Source organism: Podarcis melisellensis (assembly GCF_964234715.1).
Source record: "Podarcis melisellensis genome assembly, chromosome: 2".
NCBI lineage: Eukaryota > Metazoa > Chordata > Lepidosauria > Squamata > Lacertidae > Podarcis > Podarcis melisellensis.
Window position 1 is genome coordinate 123,007,915 of NC_138529.1, and position 14,352 is coordinate 123,022,266.

A 14,352-nucleotide genomic window follows, 5' to 3' on the forward strand; every position below is an offset into this window, starting at 1 on the left:
TGAATCCTTGTCAAGTGTGCAAGAAACGACATGCTAAGGTGTCACAATTATTTACTGAGTGATGTCCAAATAACAACATATTGTACTTTTAAAATGTTCAGGGTTTCTGCTTGAAATGTGCTCTCTTCTCCCCTTGAAAGGCTGCCTATTCCCCCCTTGCAGCCCCCCACTCTAATGGAGTCCAGCGTTGGACTGTGTCCTGGGTTCAAATCCCCCCTGGGCCTTGAGTCTCCTGGGTGTCCCTGGCCAGCCCCTCCCCTCAGCCTGGCCTCCCTCACAGGGTTGCAGTAAATAAAGTTTAGGGAAGTTTTTAATGTTTGATGTTCGATTGTGCTTTTAATTCTACACATAAGGCATATTATTGTTGTTGTTTTATTATTTATTATATTATTATTATTATTATTATTATTGTAAATACTGCAATTTTGTGTTGCAAGCTGCCCTGAGACCTACAGGTATAGAGCGGGATGCGAATTTAATTAATAATAAATAAATAAAGTAAGAGAGACACCCTCCAGATTGCAATACGCGAAATAGTTTGTGATGCTTCCAGGGACACAGAAACCCTGCCAGGAGTGGGGCGTCAGGAGAGGCCCCTTTATCTCTCTGAAAAGCGGGAGGGGAGGGGGCCGGGGGGGAAGTCCCGGGTCCACCCTGTTATGTACTGATGTTCTCACCCTGGGCCAGCAGGGGGATGCTGTAGATAGTTATGCAAATGAAGGATCGAAAAGTGACGTTCAGTGATTGGATAGTTTTAGAAAGTTGCAACAGTTACAATTGTTCTGGAGCTCTATATAAGCAGGCTGACTGAGCTCCTCAGTTAAGTTTTTGTTCCAGCTTACAAATAAAGAGCTGCTTTGGAAGAATCGCTGTGTCGTCTGATATGTTCGCCCACAACTTAACACACCCCACACTCCCCCTCATTTTGGGTTCTTCGGGGGGCCCATTTCCCATGACGCCCCCCTCCCCCATTCCGGACTCACCGCGCCGGGACTGGGAGAAGGGATCGAAGATCCCGTAGTTGTACCGGCAGAAGGAATCCCCGGCGGCCATCTGGCTCCGCAGGAAGTCCTTGTTCTGGTTCCATGCCTTGACTTGGGACTCCGCCAGTTCAGCCACAGCCACGAACTTCCCTCGGTTGCTGTCGAAGTACATGAGCTCCTGCCGGTCGAAGAAGTGCCTTTGTAGGTAGCGGATCCGCTGCGTCTCGTTGAATAAGTGGCACTCGGCCTTCCCCTGGTACAGGAAATGCTCTGCGGGGGGAGAATTAAAATTGGAGGGTGGAGACTTCCGGTTTCCAGTTGCCTTGAGGGCGCAGTAGGAGACAGATGGTCTGTCTCTCCCATTCTCTCTCTCTCTCTCGTGTCACGTGATCCCATGGCGGGCGGGGAGGAGGGCACCAGAGACTGAGCTGGGAGACCCCCCCCTCACCTCCTCCCAAAGGAAAGGGGGAAATCAGAAGGAAGGCCGTTGTGGAGAGGGAGCCACAACCTCCAAGACCCTAGACCCCATGGGCGTAGCCACGATTAAGGGAGGGGGGAGGGGGGAGAGAACCGAGCTATCTGCTTTTGTTTGTTTGTTTGGGGGGGGCAGCTGCTCCCTGCCCCCCATGGCTCCGCCCATGCTTCTCCCAGTTTTTTTTTAAAAAGTAAACCTCCCTCCCACCTTTGATTGCATTGCTCTCCGGCTGGAAGAGGAAATGTTGGGGGGTGGGAGAGAGACCAGGAAAAGGGCAAGATGCCGAGGAGGGTGGGAGACGCTTCTCTGCTCTGAAGGGGGCTTCACTCCCAAAAAAAACAACCCTCCTCTCGAGGAGACCCGCTCCCCCCGCGGGAGAGCCGGTTTCACTTTCGCTTTCCCTCCCAGAGCGCAGGAAGCAACGCCTGTCTACGCAGGAGCCCATTTCAGCACCCAGAGGACCCCAAGGCAGGGAGGGTGGGCGGGGGGGGTGGCTGACAGAGCGGACCTGCCACGAGGGGGGGCGAGTTCAGGGTCCCCGGAGCAAGGACCCATTTGCCCCAGTTTCGCTGCTGCTTTCATGGGCGTAGCCAAGGGGAACAGGGAGGGGCAACTGCCCCATCAATAAAAAACAATAAAAATACATAGCAAACTGAGGTTCTGCCCCTCCCTAACAAAAATCCTGACTACACACTTGCCTGGGTTTCTTACTATTGAGAAAGAGCAGAGAAAGGTATATTTATGCCTTATGTGTAGTCCTTTATAGACTTAATAATTGGTTATGGACTAATAATGATGAGGATCATTTTGAGAGGCAGGTGAAGAAGAGCTCAGGGCCAAATTCAGCTGCGCTCCCTCCTCCCCGCCCCCCAAAAGTCCCCTAGGGCTGCCTGCCATCAGCTGTCCTGCAGGAAGACTATTTAAGGTGTGAATATTGTGGTTTTATTAAAATTCAGTTGACTGCTATATGTAAGCTGCTGGGGTAGGATTTTAATCCTGAAAGGTGGGATATAATTAATAGCAATAAATAAATGCTCTCTTCTTCCCAGTCCAAGAAGCCTGAGCTGCTCTTTTTCAGTGGGGGGGGAGTGTTTTCCCTTCCCTCCTGCCCCTTTGCCCCCCGTGTCTCTTTGCTCACCTGGAGGCGCCTCCACGCCCAGCCCCTCCGAAGCGGAGACCACCAGCATCCCCAGCAGGAGCCCCCCAAAGGCCAAAGGCGCAGCGCCGGAGCCCCCCATCCTTCTCTCTCCTTCGTCCCCCAAGACTCCCAAATAGGACTTTCTCCGCTCAGCCCCGGGGGAAACTCCTGCCCAAGCCCCGCCCACTCCACCGCCCCGCCCCGCGAGCGTCCAATCCGCCTCCGAGCCCAGGCAGCGTCATCGGTCGCCAGGCAGGGAACTCCTGGAAAGAGCATTATCAGGGCTCTCTCGGCTCTCGCTCGACCTGCAAGTTCCTCTTTGCCTTCTCAGCTGCTTCTGATGTCTCCATTGTTGTTGCGTCGCGTGTGAATCAAGATCTTCCCCAGAAAACCTTTGCGGGGATACAAAGCTTAACAGGAATCTGTCAGTTCCATTCAAAAGTTTACTAAGGCAGCAAAAAAGGATATTTCAGACTCAGGCTTCTAAAGAGCGAGATGCGCTTTTCTTCTGCTGCGTTTTAAGCCGCTAAACCTTCGTTCCTTCTTCAACGTATCCGGAAAGAGGAAGGAAGTTTCAAGGGGGGAAGAACTGTTTCCTGAGGGAGGGGCTCCCTCTCTTGGCCCCCCAGCCTGCATCCCGAGGAGACCAAGCAGCCCCCCAATAAGGAGACCCCCTCCCCCCAATAAAAGCCCCCTCCAGCCCCCAGCTCCCCTTTGCAAGAAACATCCCTGGCGCTGGTGTCTGAGGAGCCCCATGAAGAAACACCCAGGGGGGAGACAGAGAGCAGCCCCCGCAGCCCCTTCCCCTACCCCTCCCCTTTTGGGGAGATCCAGCCCCCCCCCCCAATATTAGCTATCCTTTCCCTGCTGCTGTTTTCGCTCGGTCTCCGGCTGAGGCTCCTGCCTGGGGATGGTCCCCGTCTCTGGAGGGGCTGCCTGAGCTTCTCCCTCCTGCCCAGGGATCTTATGAAGCGTCAGAGAAATGGATCCCTGAAAATCAGCTGTCCCCCATGTCTTCCTTCCTGGCAGCTTCATCCTCTCCCTCGAACCCCCAGAAGTCCCAGGCTAGATTCTGTTTCCAACGCTGCTGCTGCGTTGTCTCAAGTCCAGCCATGAGGAAGGAGAAGAGGAAATACAATTTACATCAAAATCTATTAATTTATCTTGGCGACTTCCCATTGTGGGGTCAGAAATTATTATTGATCCTGTTTTTATATAAAATAACCAGCTATATTCACTTCTGTATAATTATGCTTGCTTAAATGTCTCTGCTTCTCTGCTGGAGAATATATCAAGTGTTATGCTAAAGAAAGCTAGTTGGCAGTCCATCAATCTGGTCTTTTGAAGTTGAATCTCTTCCTTTGTCTATTTGGTAAAGGGATCCCTGACCATTAGGTCCAGTCGTGGCCAACTCTAGGATTGTGGCGCTCATCTCGCTTTACTGGCTGAGGAAGCCAGCGTACAGCTTCCGGGTCATGTGGCCAGCAGGACTGAGCCGCTTCTGGCAAACCAGAGCAGCGCACGGAAACGCCGTTTACCTTCCCGCTGGAAGGTACCTATTTATCTACTTGCACTTTGACGTGCTTTCGAACTGCTAGGTTGGCAGGAGCAGGGACCGAGCAACGGGAGCTCACCCCATCGCGGGGATTCGAACCGCCGACCTTCTGATCGGCGAGTCCTAGGCTCTGTGCTTTAACCTACAGCGCCACCCGCGTCCCCTGTCTATTTGTTAGGGACTCGTTAGCTACCTCTTATCAGTTTACCAGGGATGTGTTAGGGAGTCATTTTATTGCTCAAGACCTTTAGATAGCCAAGAGTGAAAGATTTACAATACAAGATAACAAGGAGAATTAGCAGATGCTGGGTTTAAGACAGTATTGTTGTCGTTGTTGTTGTTGTTTAGTCGTGTCCGCCTCTTCGTGACCCCATGGACCAGAGCACGCCAGGCACTTCTGTCTTCCACTGCCTCCCGCAGTTTAGTCAAACTCAAATACCTCTTGAATATTAAAAGACACACCCCTTGCCCTTAAATTACTAATTTAAATGTACGTGGGATGTATGTGACTGTGTGTAACAGTGAGGGCACATATCAAGGAGTAAGGTGTGAAAGAGGCATTCAAGGAAGTCTGTCCGCTGCAAGTTCTTAAACCAATAGGAATTAGGGGAGGTAGAAAGGAGGAGTAAGGAGAATGAATGTTTAAAAGCATGTTACCAAGAGTCTGCCGGGGCGGCCAAATTTTCTCTGTACTTTTATTCAGCTGAATAAAACAAAGTATATACAGGGCTCTTATTGGCATCAGCAGTGCCTGAGACAATTTAAGGTTTGATTAGCAAACCCAACACCATCCTTACATCTGTGCTGGTCTAATTCTCTCTCTTCCCTGCTGCCTATCTAACCTCTTAAGCTAAAATCCTATATTACAAACTGGTGTATTTTCTTTCCATTCATAAGTCTGTTACCGGAAAAATCCGAGGGCTCCCTTGGACAAAAAGTAAAGACACCAACCAGAGTAAATGGAAGCAAATCAGCAGCCTGTAGGCTTGGTCTTTATTGAAGAAAGACTATCGCGACAGGGTGTTCCCCTCACTTGCAGGTGAGAGGAAAGACAAAGAAAAATAGTGTGCAAGGTCTTATAAAAACTTTTGAAATTCCCCTCCTCTAGGTCAAGCCCCCCCCCAGAAACATCATGCTTACATTACAGAAAGGAGGGGTTGAGGGAGGAGTTGGTGGTAACCTGAGTGTCTTGTCACCTGGCTGGTTCCTCCCCCCCCCCCATGAGTCACTTCCAGGAGACAAAGGGGAGTTTGCAGTTTCCTGCCCCCAGAGGGAAGATCTGATCATTGTCCTTTGATTCAGTCCATGCTGAATCCACTCCCATATGCAAGTTCTTTGTGATCTTGATTGTCTTCTGTCTGGGATCATCAGGGTTGGCATAGCAACTGGGCAGGGCTCAGTTATGGGATTATGGCTGACCAGAACCAAGCCACTCCCTTTTGATAGTCCTTGTCATATTGTTACGGAAGGGGGGGGGGCATGTCTTCTTCACCTTCTTCACTACAATATATCCATTTATTCCCAAATGTCAATGTCAAAGGGGACTAAAATCTATAAAATCCATAGAAAATCAACGTGCCAATTTGCTCAATTTCTCTAGGACTCCATGACACCTCCCCCTGTCTTCCATAATCCCTCAAGCAAGGTGTCAAGACCCTAATCCTGTCAAATCACTCTGCCAAACCTTTCCTCCGGGCAATGCCAGGTGACAAACTATGCATACATTGGCCATTGTCTTCCCATCTGGCACTCAGGAAGCGCTTATCTGCGCATATCTCCAGCTCTGCATATTCCCCCCTCCCTCCTCCATATGTTAATCCGGTGTAACCCAACCTCTCCTTAATGTATTCATGATGTAATCTGTGTAACCCAACCTTTCCTTAATGTATTCATGATGTAACTGGGATGTATTTTGCACTGTATTCTGGGACATGGAGGGAGTTTCAAAAGTTCACCCCTTTCTCGCTGTTCAATCTGGTCTTGAACCTGTTGCGCAATAAACCTTGGATCTCCGCATTTTGCTCCTGTCCGGCTGAGCTCATTTTCTTCCGCAGGGACCCGCGGACACTTAGTCCGACGAGCTGGGTGGCAGTGTAGCCCCGCACCCAGATTTTAGCCGTAACAATATGGAGTAAAATAAAAATGGAACAGTGCAAATCCAATGTATGGTTGATTTTTCTATGAATTTATAACAGAAGTGTGGCGTATGCCGTGTGTGAGTGTGTGTGAAGTTTGTACAAACAGAATGATTGGGGTGGGGGTGGGGGTTCCTGCTACAGGTCAAAGAAATCATTTGGCGGTATTGCGTTCTTATATTGACCGAAAAGGGGTCTCCGTTCTTCTTTCTGTATTTTCGTCTTTCTGGTCGCCCCAAAGAGCAAGAAGCAAAAGGCAGCTCCGTCACGTCCGCTTCGCACAGGCGGGGGGGGGGGGCTCCTCTACGGCCATAGCTCTAGGGGCCCGCGAAGTGTTCCCAGGCAGGAGGGACGAGAGGCGGGAAGTTTGGGGAAGGGGAGGAGGGGCGACAATGGAACAACGCCCCCCTTTATATTGCAGGAAAGGAAATCGGAGTAATATCAGCAAGGGAGTCGGAGGGCAAGAGAGGACCCAGAGGTAAGGAGGCCAGGTGGGGGGAGGAGGAGAAGGGGCGGAGGGAAAGGGGCAGAGACTCCTGTCCTGGGACCCACCGACAGGGGCCCAGATGCATGCATAACCCCCCCCCCCGCAGGGTCTGCATTGCACCATCTCCTTGGAAGCCCCACCACCAAACTCCCGTTTCTCTTTCCTGGGGGGCCGAGAGATGCTCGGCTGCCCTGCAACCCCTTGGACGCCTTGGCCCCCATCCCTTGGTCCCCATCCCCAAGCAGGACTGGGGCGAGGCCGCCTTGGTGGGTCCCTTTGCGGGGGGGGGGAATCGATGTAAGAGTTAAAGGAAGCGAGAGAGCCTGGGCTGGATGCTGCCTAGAGAGGCCAGGAAAGAGACCCCCTCCTTCTCTCCGCCCCCTCCCCTTGGGTGGTCCCTCTGGATGGAGAGGGGGGTGCGCTGGGGAGAGAATGGGCGCGCAGGGTGAGTTGGGCCAAGGAGAGACAGGGGGCAGAGGAAGTTGGGGGGGGGGGCTGAGGAGAGAGGAATGGAAGCAACATCCCTGGGGCAGGGAAGCCCAGCGTGCCAGATTTGGAGACTCCATGTAAATGAGAATTGGTGGGTGGGATTATAGTGTGCAGCAGCCCTGTAATATTCTCCTTCTATAACTTTTCATGAGCTGATGTTGCCCTACAAGTTCCAAAATAACTACACAAAATCTACAAAGAGAACCAAAGGTCAGTGGTGGCGTGAGCTTTCCAGGACCAGAATCCTCAGCCTCAGGCTTAAGCACACAAAAGCTGAAGCCATAATAATGTCATAGGTCTGTGGTGCTCAGTGTTTAGGTATATTAAATATTTGGATTTAATTAGAACTTGTGTCTTATAATGTGGATATGTTTTAAGACAGTCTCAATGTATCTTAGAAAGGGAATTCTGCAAAGGGTTTTATATGTTTGATCCGTGTTTCTGGGTAAATGTGGTGTGTCAGACTTTGAGAATGTAATCAAGAAGGTATAGGAAAGTGTGCACCTGCTTCTGAGCATCAGAAATGAGCATGGAAAAAGTTAATTAACTCGTGTAAATGCCTTTAGTGTGTACCAGTTCTTTAATCCTCCTCAAACAAAAAGTGCTGATGAACACAGGGAAACTCCTTTGTTAGGTGACACCTAGGGGGGATTAATAATTAATACTTCAAAGCATCAAAAGAAGTAAATTGGTGCAGGATGATTTGGGAATGTGTGCAGTTGATTGGATTGTATCAGGAAGATGTTGAAGATCACAGAGGAAAGAAGAAATGAAATACAGATATTCAGCATTTTCAGAAGAGGGGGAAGATGGAGAAAGTGCGTCCCCCCCAGATAAGACTCCCATCCTCCCTGGCCATGGGCCATCCTTGCTTGGGCAGAGTTCAACCACATCTGGAGGGCCAGAAATGCCTGAACTCAGCATAGAAGGTTCCTATCAAAGGTGTCCACATTCAGCAGTGTAGCAACCCCTGCCAGCACAAGGGAAAGAGCTTTTTAAAGGAAATTGTTCACCCCCAAAGCTACTTGCTTAGGATCCTACAGTGGGTCCGCCAACCTGAAGCGCCAGAGCTGCCCCTCCCCCCTGCCTTCCTCCACTGCTGCCCACACTTAAGGAATGTCTGTATGAAATCCCAGAAATGTCTGGCTCCTGTTCCAAAGAGGTCCAGTGGATATTCTAGAAAAAAGTGTGGCTAAGATTCTGAGTCACAATTGTGGCTGAGAAATACAGCCAGGGAGTATGAAACTTTATTATTATTATTATTATTATTATTATTATTATTATTATTACACGCAGGTGGACACACCACTGTTTTCATCATTTTTCTTTTCTTTCCCACAATCAGAGTTATTCACCTTTAATATTCACCTTTTTCAGTGTGACACATATTTTTATCTTGTGATCTTCAGATGAAAAACAATATACAAATTTACTAAATAATTCCCAGTTGGAACAGAGCTAGAATATCCAGAAGCCCTTGGCCACCCATGGCAAATGAGGAAGAACAGTGAGAGAGGCCTGGACAGGGAATCTCCGCTAAGATAAGCCAGTGTCAGGAGGCAGGGGCGAGACCTGGCGGCATATAATTATTATAAATCATAATTGGGGTGGGTGTCTCAATCTGGCCTCCCCAGCAGTCAGGCTCCAGCTGCTTTCCTTCTGCATCTCCAGCTCTCTCCATTCAATAATGCAAGGCTGAGAGATGGAGGTCCAACCCCAAGAACATTCTCCAACTGAGCACTCCTTCAACCGACCACAAGCACCAAGCCTTGTCACTAAACTTATATATGGGTCTCCCAAAATGGTCACTATGCACCTCCTGAGGCCAAAGGGAGTGTGCAGGTGATTAATAAAGATCTGGAGGTTGAAGGGGACAAAATGTGGCCCAAGGGGTGGAGGATTATAGTGCAGAGGATGAAGAACTTCATGATGAACTTAGGACCCTGATGAATAGTGGGCGGGTTCATGGACATAGAGCAGCTCCCTTTCCTGTGAGAAACCACTTTATTTAAAAAGTAAACCCCACTGTATTCTGAGATAATGCTGCTTCATTAACGTTGATTAAGGGTAATGAAAGGCTTATGATGCATTACTATTATTTGACATTATTTCATTTGCTTTTCCTAAAAATTTGGAATATATGCAGGACAGGATAGATGGTACAAGATGTTAAAATAAGAGCAGGTGCTAACTGATGTGTGTAATATTCCTTTCTTCTCTTCCTAGAAAACAAATAGGATTTTCTCCCCCCCCCCACCGCCACATCGAAAGAAGACAATGAAGAAGGCAGTCAGAATTCTGGGGGGCCATGTCCAATGGGAATAACGAAGAAACTATTTAAATGCATAGAAAGAGTGGAAAGAGAGAAAGTGTGGAAAGACAGAGGAGAAACAGTTTGAAAGTATGGAGTGTGGGAAGAGCTTCAGTGACAGTGAAACACTTAGAAAACATCAACGGACTCACACAGGAGAAAAGCCATTTAAATGCATGGAATGTGGAAAAAGCTTTGGTTCGAGTTCAAACCTTCGTATACATAAACACACACACACAGGGGAGAAACCATATAAATGTACTGAGTGTGGAAAGAGTTTCAATCAGATTGGACACCTTAGAAACCATCAACGGACCCACACAGGGGAAAAACCTTTTAAATGCATGGACTGTGGAAAGAGCTTCACTGATAGTGGAACATTCAGAAAACATCAACGAACTCACACAGGGGAGAAACCATTTAATTGCATGGAGTGTGGAAAGAGCTTCAGTCAGAGTGGAGACCTTAGAAAACATCAACGGACTCACACGGGGGAGAAGCCATTTAAATGTATGGAGTGTGGAAAGAGCTTCACTTATAGTGGAATACTTAGAAAACATCAACGGACTCACACAGGGGAGAAGCCATTTAAATGTATGGAGTGTGGAAAGAGCTTCAGTAGAAGTGAAAGCCTTAATTTACATCATCGAACTCACACAGGGGAAAAACCATATCAATGTATGGAGTGTGGAAAGAGCTTCATTGATAGTGGAACACTAAGAAACCATCAACGGACTCACACAGGGGAAAAACCATTTAAATGCATGGAATGTGGAAAGAGCTTCAGTTGGAGTGGGCAACTGAATTCACATAATCAAACACACAGGGGAGTGACTATTTAAATGTATGGAGTTTTGAAAGAGTTTCTTTCAGAGTGGAACCTTTAATTCACACACGGGAAACTTAGAAGACATCAACAGACACACCTGGGCAAAAGCATATAAATGTATAGAGTGTGGAAAGACCTTACTGCTAGTGAAACACTTACAAGCTATCAACGGACTCACAAAGGGTAGAAATCATTTAAATTCCTGGAATGTGGAAAGAGCTTTTATTGGAGTGGAAACTTAAGCAAACACCAGCGAATTCACAAAGGGGAAACCACTTACTAAAATGGAGTGTACGTACGTAGAGTTTCAGTTCTGCTGTTCTTACAAAACATCAATGGACTCAGAAGGAGGAGGAGCTTTAAGAGCTGAAACCCTACAAACCCCTCAACACTGAAAATGCCAAAATGATTTGAATGAAAGGAGTGCAGGAAGTGCTTCTGTTAAATTATATATATACATATATATTATTTTATTTACAGATTGCAACATACTTTCGAGGTACACATTAGTTTCACATATGACTTCCTCTCCATGGTTTCCCCACATAATTTTAAAAATTGCTGTATATTTCAGATTTTCTACAGCTTACCTTTTCTACACTCTTCTCCAACAAGTATTCAACTGTTTTTTTTCATTCAGCTCCTACCTGTGTTTGTACATGTTTACAAAAATGCTTTAAATATTCAACAAAAGGTTTCTACTCCTCCTTAAAGCCTGCCTTGATCTCTTATTTTCATAGTTAAATTTGCCAAGCCGGCATATTCCATCACTTTTAACTGCCACTCTCTTGATCAAGTGTAGCTATCTCTTGATTTTGCCATTTTTGTGCATAAAGTACTCTTGCTGTTGTCGTTCATCTGTCTTCTTGGAACATCTAACCAAGTTATCCCTAAAAGAAATGTTTCATGGTTTCTGCAGGAGCATCACCTTAAGTAATTTCCCCCCTCGTTATAATTCATCTCCCCAAAGCACCTAACCGCTTTACATGTCTAGCAGATATGGAGAAAAGTACCTTCTGTTTCTTTACATTTCCAAGATATATATCTGACTCCAGCTTACTCAGTTTCAGATACTGCGTATAAACGATTTTCATAAAATTTTATTTCAAAGCCTAACACACTGTAAATTGTACATTCAATTTCCTCAGATTTTCCCATGCTTCCATCTCTAGACCAATGGATTGTAGATCATTTGTCTATAATTTGCCATTGTAAGAGCATCTTCTAAATGAATTTTTCTTTGTTCTCTAGTAACTCTTTTTCAAACTGAGATCTTTGCTTAATAAACCCACACTTCTTATTTTGTTTTAAGACTTCAGTCAGTTGATAGTATTCCAACCAATCTGTCTCCTGATCTTAATATCCTCTGACTTCTTTAACATTGTACCCTCTTCTGTGAAGGCCGATAGCTCCCTATAGGTCACCCATCTCTTTTCCATGTTCAGCTTCTTTTGTGAGATTGCTTCTATGGGCGAAAGCCACAAAGATATTTTCCTTTCCAACTAATCTTTATACATTTCCAAAGCTCTAAATAAGTTTTTCAACATGCATGCCAGCCAAATTTATTACCGTATGCTTCTACAGTGGAACCTCACTTATCCAGGCTAAACTTATCGAAATAATAACCGTTAAGAGGGACCAACTGGCCAAAGACTTGCCTCATGTTGTAATGTTTAGTTTTGCTCCTTATGTTATTTTCTTACAGTTTTCTTTATTATTAAAGCTTAGTTTACATTTACATAAACGACTTATTTTTCTCAAAGAAAAAGGAACTCTACTGCAGAAAGGTGTGGAATGTCCTAGACGTGGGTGGGCGAGGAGGGTTGACTTTTATCTGTGTGAACCACCCCCCTTCCTTCTGCTCTCACTGGGCTTTGCTTCCCCACACAGCCAACACTGCTCAGCATTCAGGGAAATGGAAGAGGGAAACTGGCCACGATCCAGGAGACAGGTCACCAGAAAGCAAAGCAAAACCTACTGAAAAATAATAATAATAAAATTTGATTTATACCCCGCCTTTCCTGGTTCAGAAAACTGGGCTCAGGGCGGCTAACAACAAATTTAAAACACTTAACTGATACAACAAAGAACAGCATAAAATACAATATAAAACGTGAATAATGATAAATTCAGAATTCAAAAATAAATTTAGGGGGAATGGCGGAGCTGAAGTAGGCGGGGAAGCCCCACAAGCCCCCCTACTAGAGGAATAGTAGCACTGACCCCGTACTCAAAGCCGATGGCCACTTCTGAGACCAGGAAAGAATTCCACCCACCTTGTCACATGCAGCTGGGCTCACTTGCCAGAGCCCACTAGAGAGCTTGTCTCCACAGGCAACTGGGTGCAGCCCACGTGCTCCCTGCTTGTGGCTCAGGGTGGCCTGCACTGCAGGGGGCTCCTCTCTCAGGTGTGGGGAACTTCTGCAGAGGGAGGGGTGTGTGACATGGCCTCTTTCTCCCTGTCCACCTCCCATCACCCAATCCCGGGAGGTACCTCGTGGCTCTCCCACCTATCAGCACCTAGGAAAAAGAGTGCCCTTTTTGCTCCAGGTGAAGTGCTGATATATTTGGTGCTGAAAGGGTGGGGAGTGGCGAGAGAGATCTTTGTGCCCAAAGTCTCTGCCACCTCCTCATCCCCAGGGGTTTGGCCTGTGTCTGGACTGCACCACTTCAGCCTGCAAGGGAGACCCTGTTGTGGCCTTGTATGTGTGTGGCAAGGTAGCACTCAAGAACAGTTCCCACCAACCAACATTACATCATTCCACCACTGCCCACAAGAGGGCGATCTTTCCTCTACACAAGGTAGAATCCTAGAATTGTCAAGTTGGAAGGGACCACAAGGGTCATCTAGCCCAGCCCCCTGCAATGCAGGAATATTTTGCCCAAAGTGGGGCTCAAACCCATGGCCCTGAGATTCAGAAGCTTATGCTCTACTGACTGAGCTCTAAAAGGGAGTTTTAGTTCAAGCAGAGACCAGGATAATTAGGGTTATCATATTTCAAAAAGGAAAAACCAGGACACCCCCCAAAATTGTAGAACTTTTTCTTTTTCTTTTTTTAGACAAGACCCCAAAATGCAAAAAAGCCCATGAGTTTTCAGTTGGCTTTTCTTAAATCCAGGACAAAGTGCCATCTTTTGGAAATCCCCCCCCCCCCGGACATCAATTCCACCTTTGAAATCTCAGGAAAATCCAGACGTATGGCAGACCCACAATAATATACCTAGGGGGGAAATGGTTCCGCAGGTTTTCAGGGAGGGGAAGACTCACTGAGACCTGCAGGAAACCTCTGAGCCTGTAGGGAGGGAGGGGGGCAGAGGAAGTTGGGGGGCTGAGAGAGGAAAGGAAGCATCTCTGGGGGAGGGGAGCCCAGCCCAGCATTGCCAGGAGGGCGGAGAGAGACAGAGGGAGGTCTCCGCCCCAGAGCAGAACCATCCAGATTGCGCCCCCCAACCATGGACAAATTAGCTCTTCTTTCTAAGGAAGCGGGTGGTCTAAACCACTGAGCCTCTTGGGCCTGACAGGAAGGTTGGCAGTTCGAATCCCTGCGATGAGCTCTCGTTGCTCTGTCCCAGCTCCTGCCAACCTAGCAGTTCGAAAGCACGCCAGTGCAAGTAGATAAATAGGTACTGCTGTGGCAGGGAGGTAAACAATGTTTCCGTGCGCTTTGGTTTTTGTCATGCTGTTTCATTGCACCACCAGAAGCTGTTTAGTCTTGCTGGCCACATGACCCAGAAAGCTGTCTGTGGACAAATACCGGCTTCAATGTATTCCTCTTGTGTTTTATGATTTTCCTGATATTGTAAGTGAGCTGGACCTGGTATGTGACCGTAATAATAAAATTCCATTCAGTTCAAACACCAGCTCCCTCAGCCTGGAAGAGAGATGAGCGCCACACCCCATAGTCGCTTTTGACTGGAATTAACCTTCCAGGGGTCTTTTACCTTTTTAC

The 14,352-nt window shown here is 47.4% G+C and overlaps 2 protein-coding genes and 1 pseudogene across 4 annotated transcripts in view; 2 read left to right on the plus strand and 1 right to left on the minus strand.

Annotated features, from left to right (window-relative positions):
* The window catches only part of LOC309365063 (H-2 class II histocompatibility antigen, E-S beta chain-like), a 31,206-nt pseudogene extending 28,108 nt beyond the window's left edge, over positions 1 to 3,098 (minus strand). Inside the window, exons 1-2 of the transcript XR_014173449.1 lie at positions 2,597 to 3,098; positions 984 to 1,253 (exon numbers count right to left, since the gene is read on the minus strand). The product of XR_014173449.1 is annotated as an H-2 class II histocompatibility antigen, E-S beta chain-like (transcript). The remainder of the gene's footprint in view (positions 1 to 983; positions 1,254 to 2,596) is intronic.
* LOC309363281 (uncharacterized protein) overlaps positions 1 to 14,352 on the plus strand; it is a gene marked incomplete at its 5' end in the record, with an annotated part of 163,115 nt that overhangs the window by 71,623 nt on the left and 77,140 nt on the right. The window lies entirely within an intron of this gene.
* On the plus strand, positions 6,648 to 12,134 carry LOC309365123 (uncharacterized protein). 2 transcript variants are annotated; one of them, XM_081903289.1, is made up of 2 exons: positions 6,648 to 6,764; positions 9,489 to 12,134. In XM_081903289.1, exon 2 carries the CDS (start codon positions 9,666 to 9,668, stop codon positions 10,413 to 10,415), a length of 750 nt encoding a protein of 249 aa, XP_081759415.1. In that variant the 5' UTR covers positions 6,648 to 6,764; positions 9,489 to 9,665; the 3' UTR covers positions 10,416 to 12,134. The 2 variants fall into 2 exon arrangements, with proteins under 2 accessions (XP_081759415.1, XP_081759416.1); XM_081903290.1 differs by lacking the exon at positions 6,648 to 6,764 and adding an exon at positions 7,200 to 7,218.

What these genes read in the sequence shown, in the direction of transcription:
- LOC309365123 (XM_081903289.1), top strand. Translation starts at nt 9,666, where the DNA reads ATGGAGTGTGGGAAGAGCTTCAGTGACAGTGAAACACTTAGAAAACAT.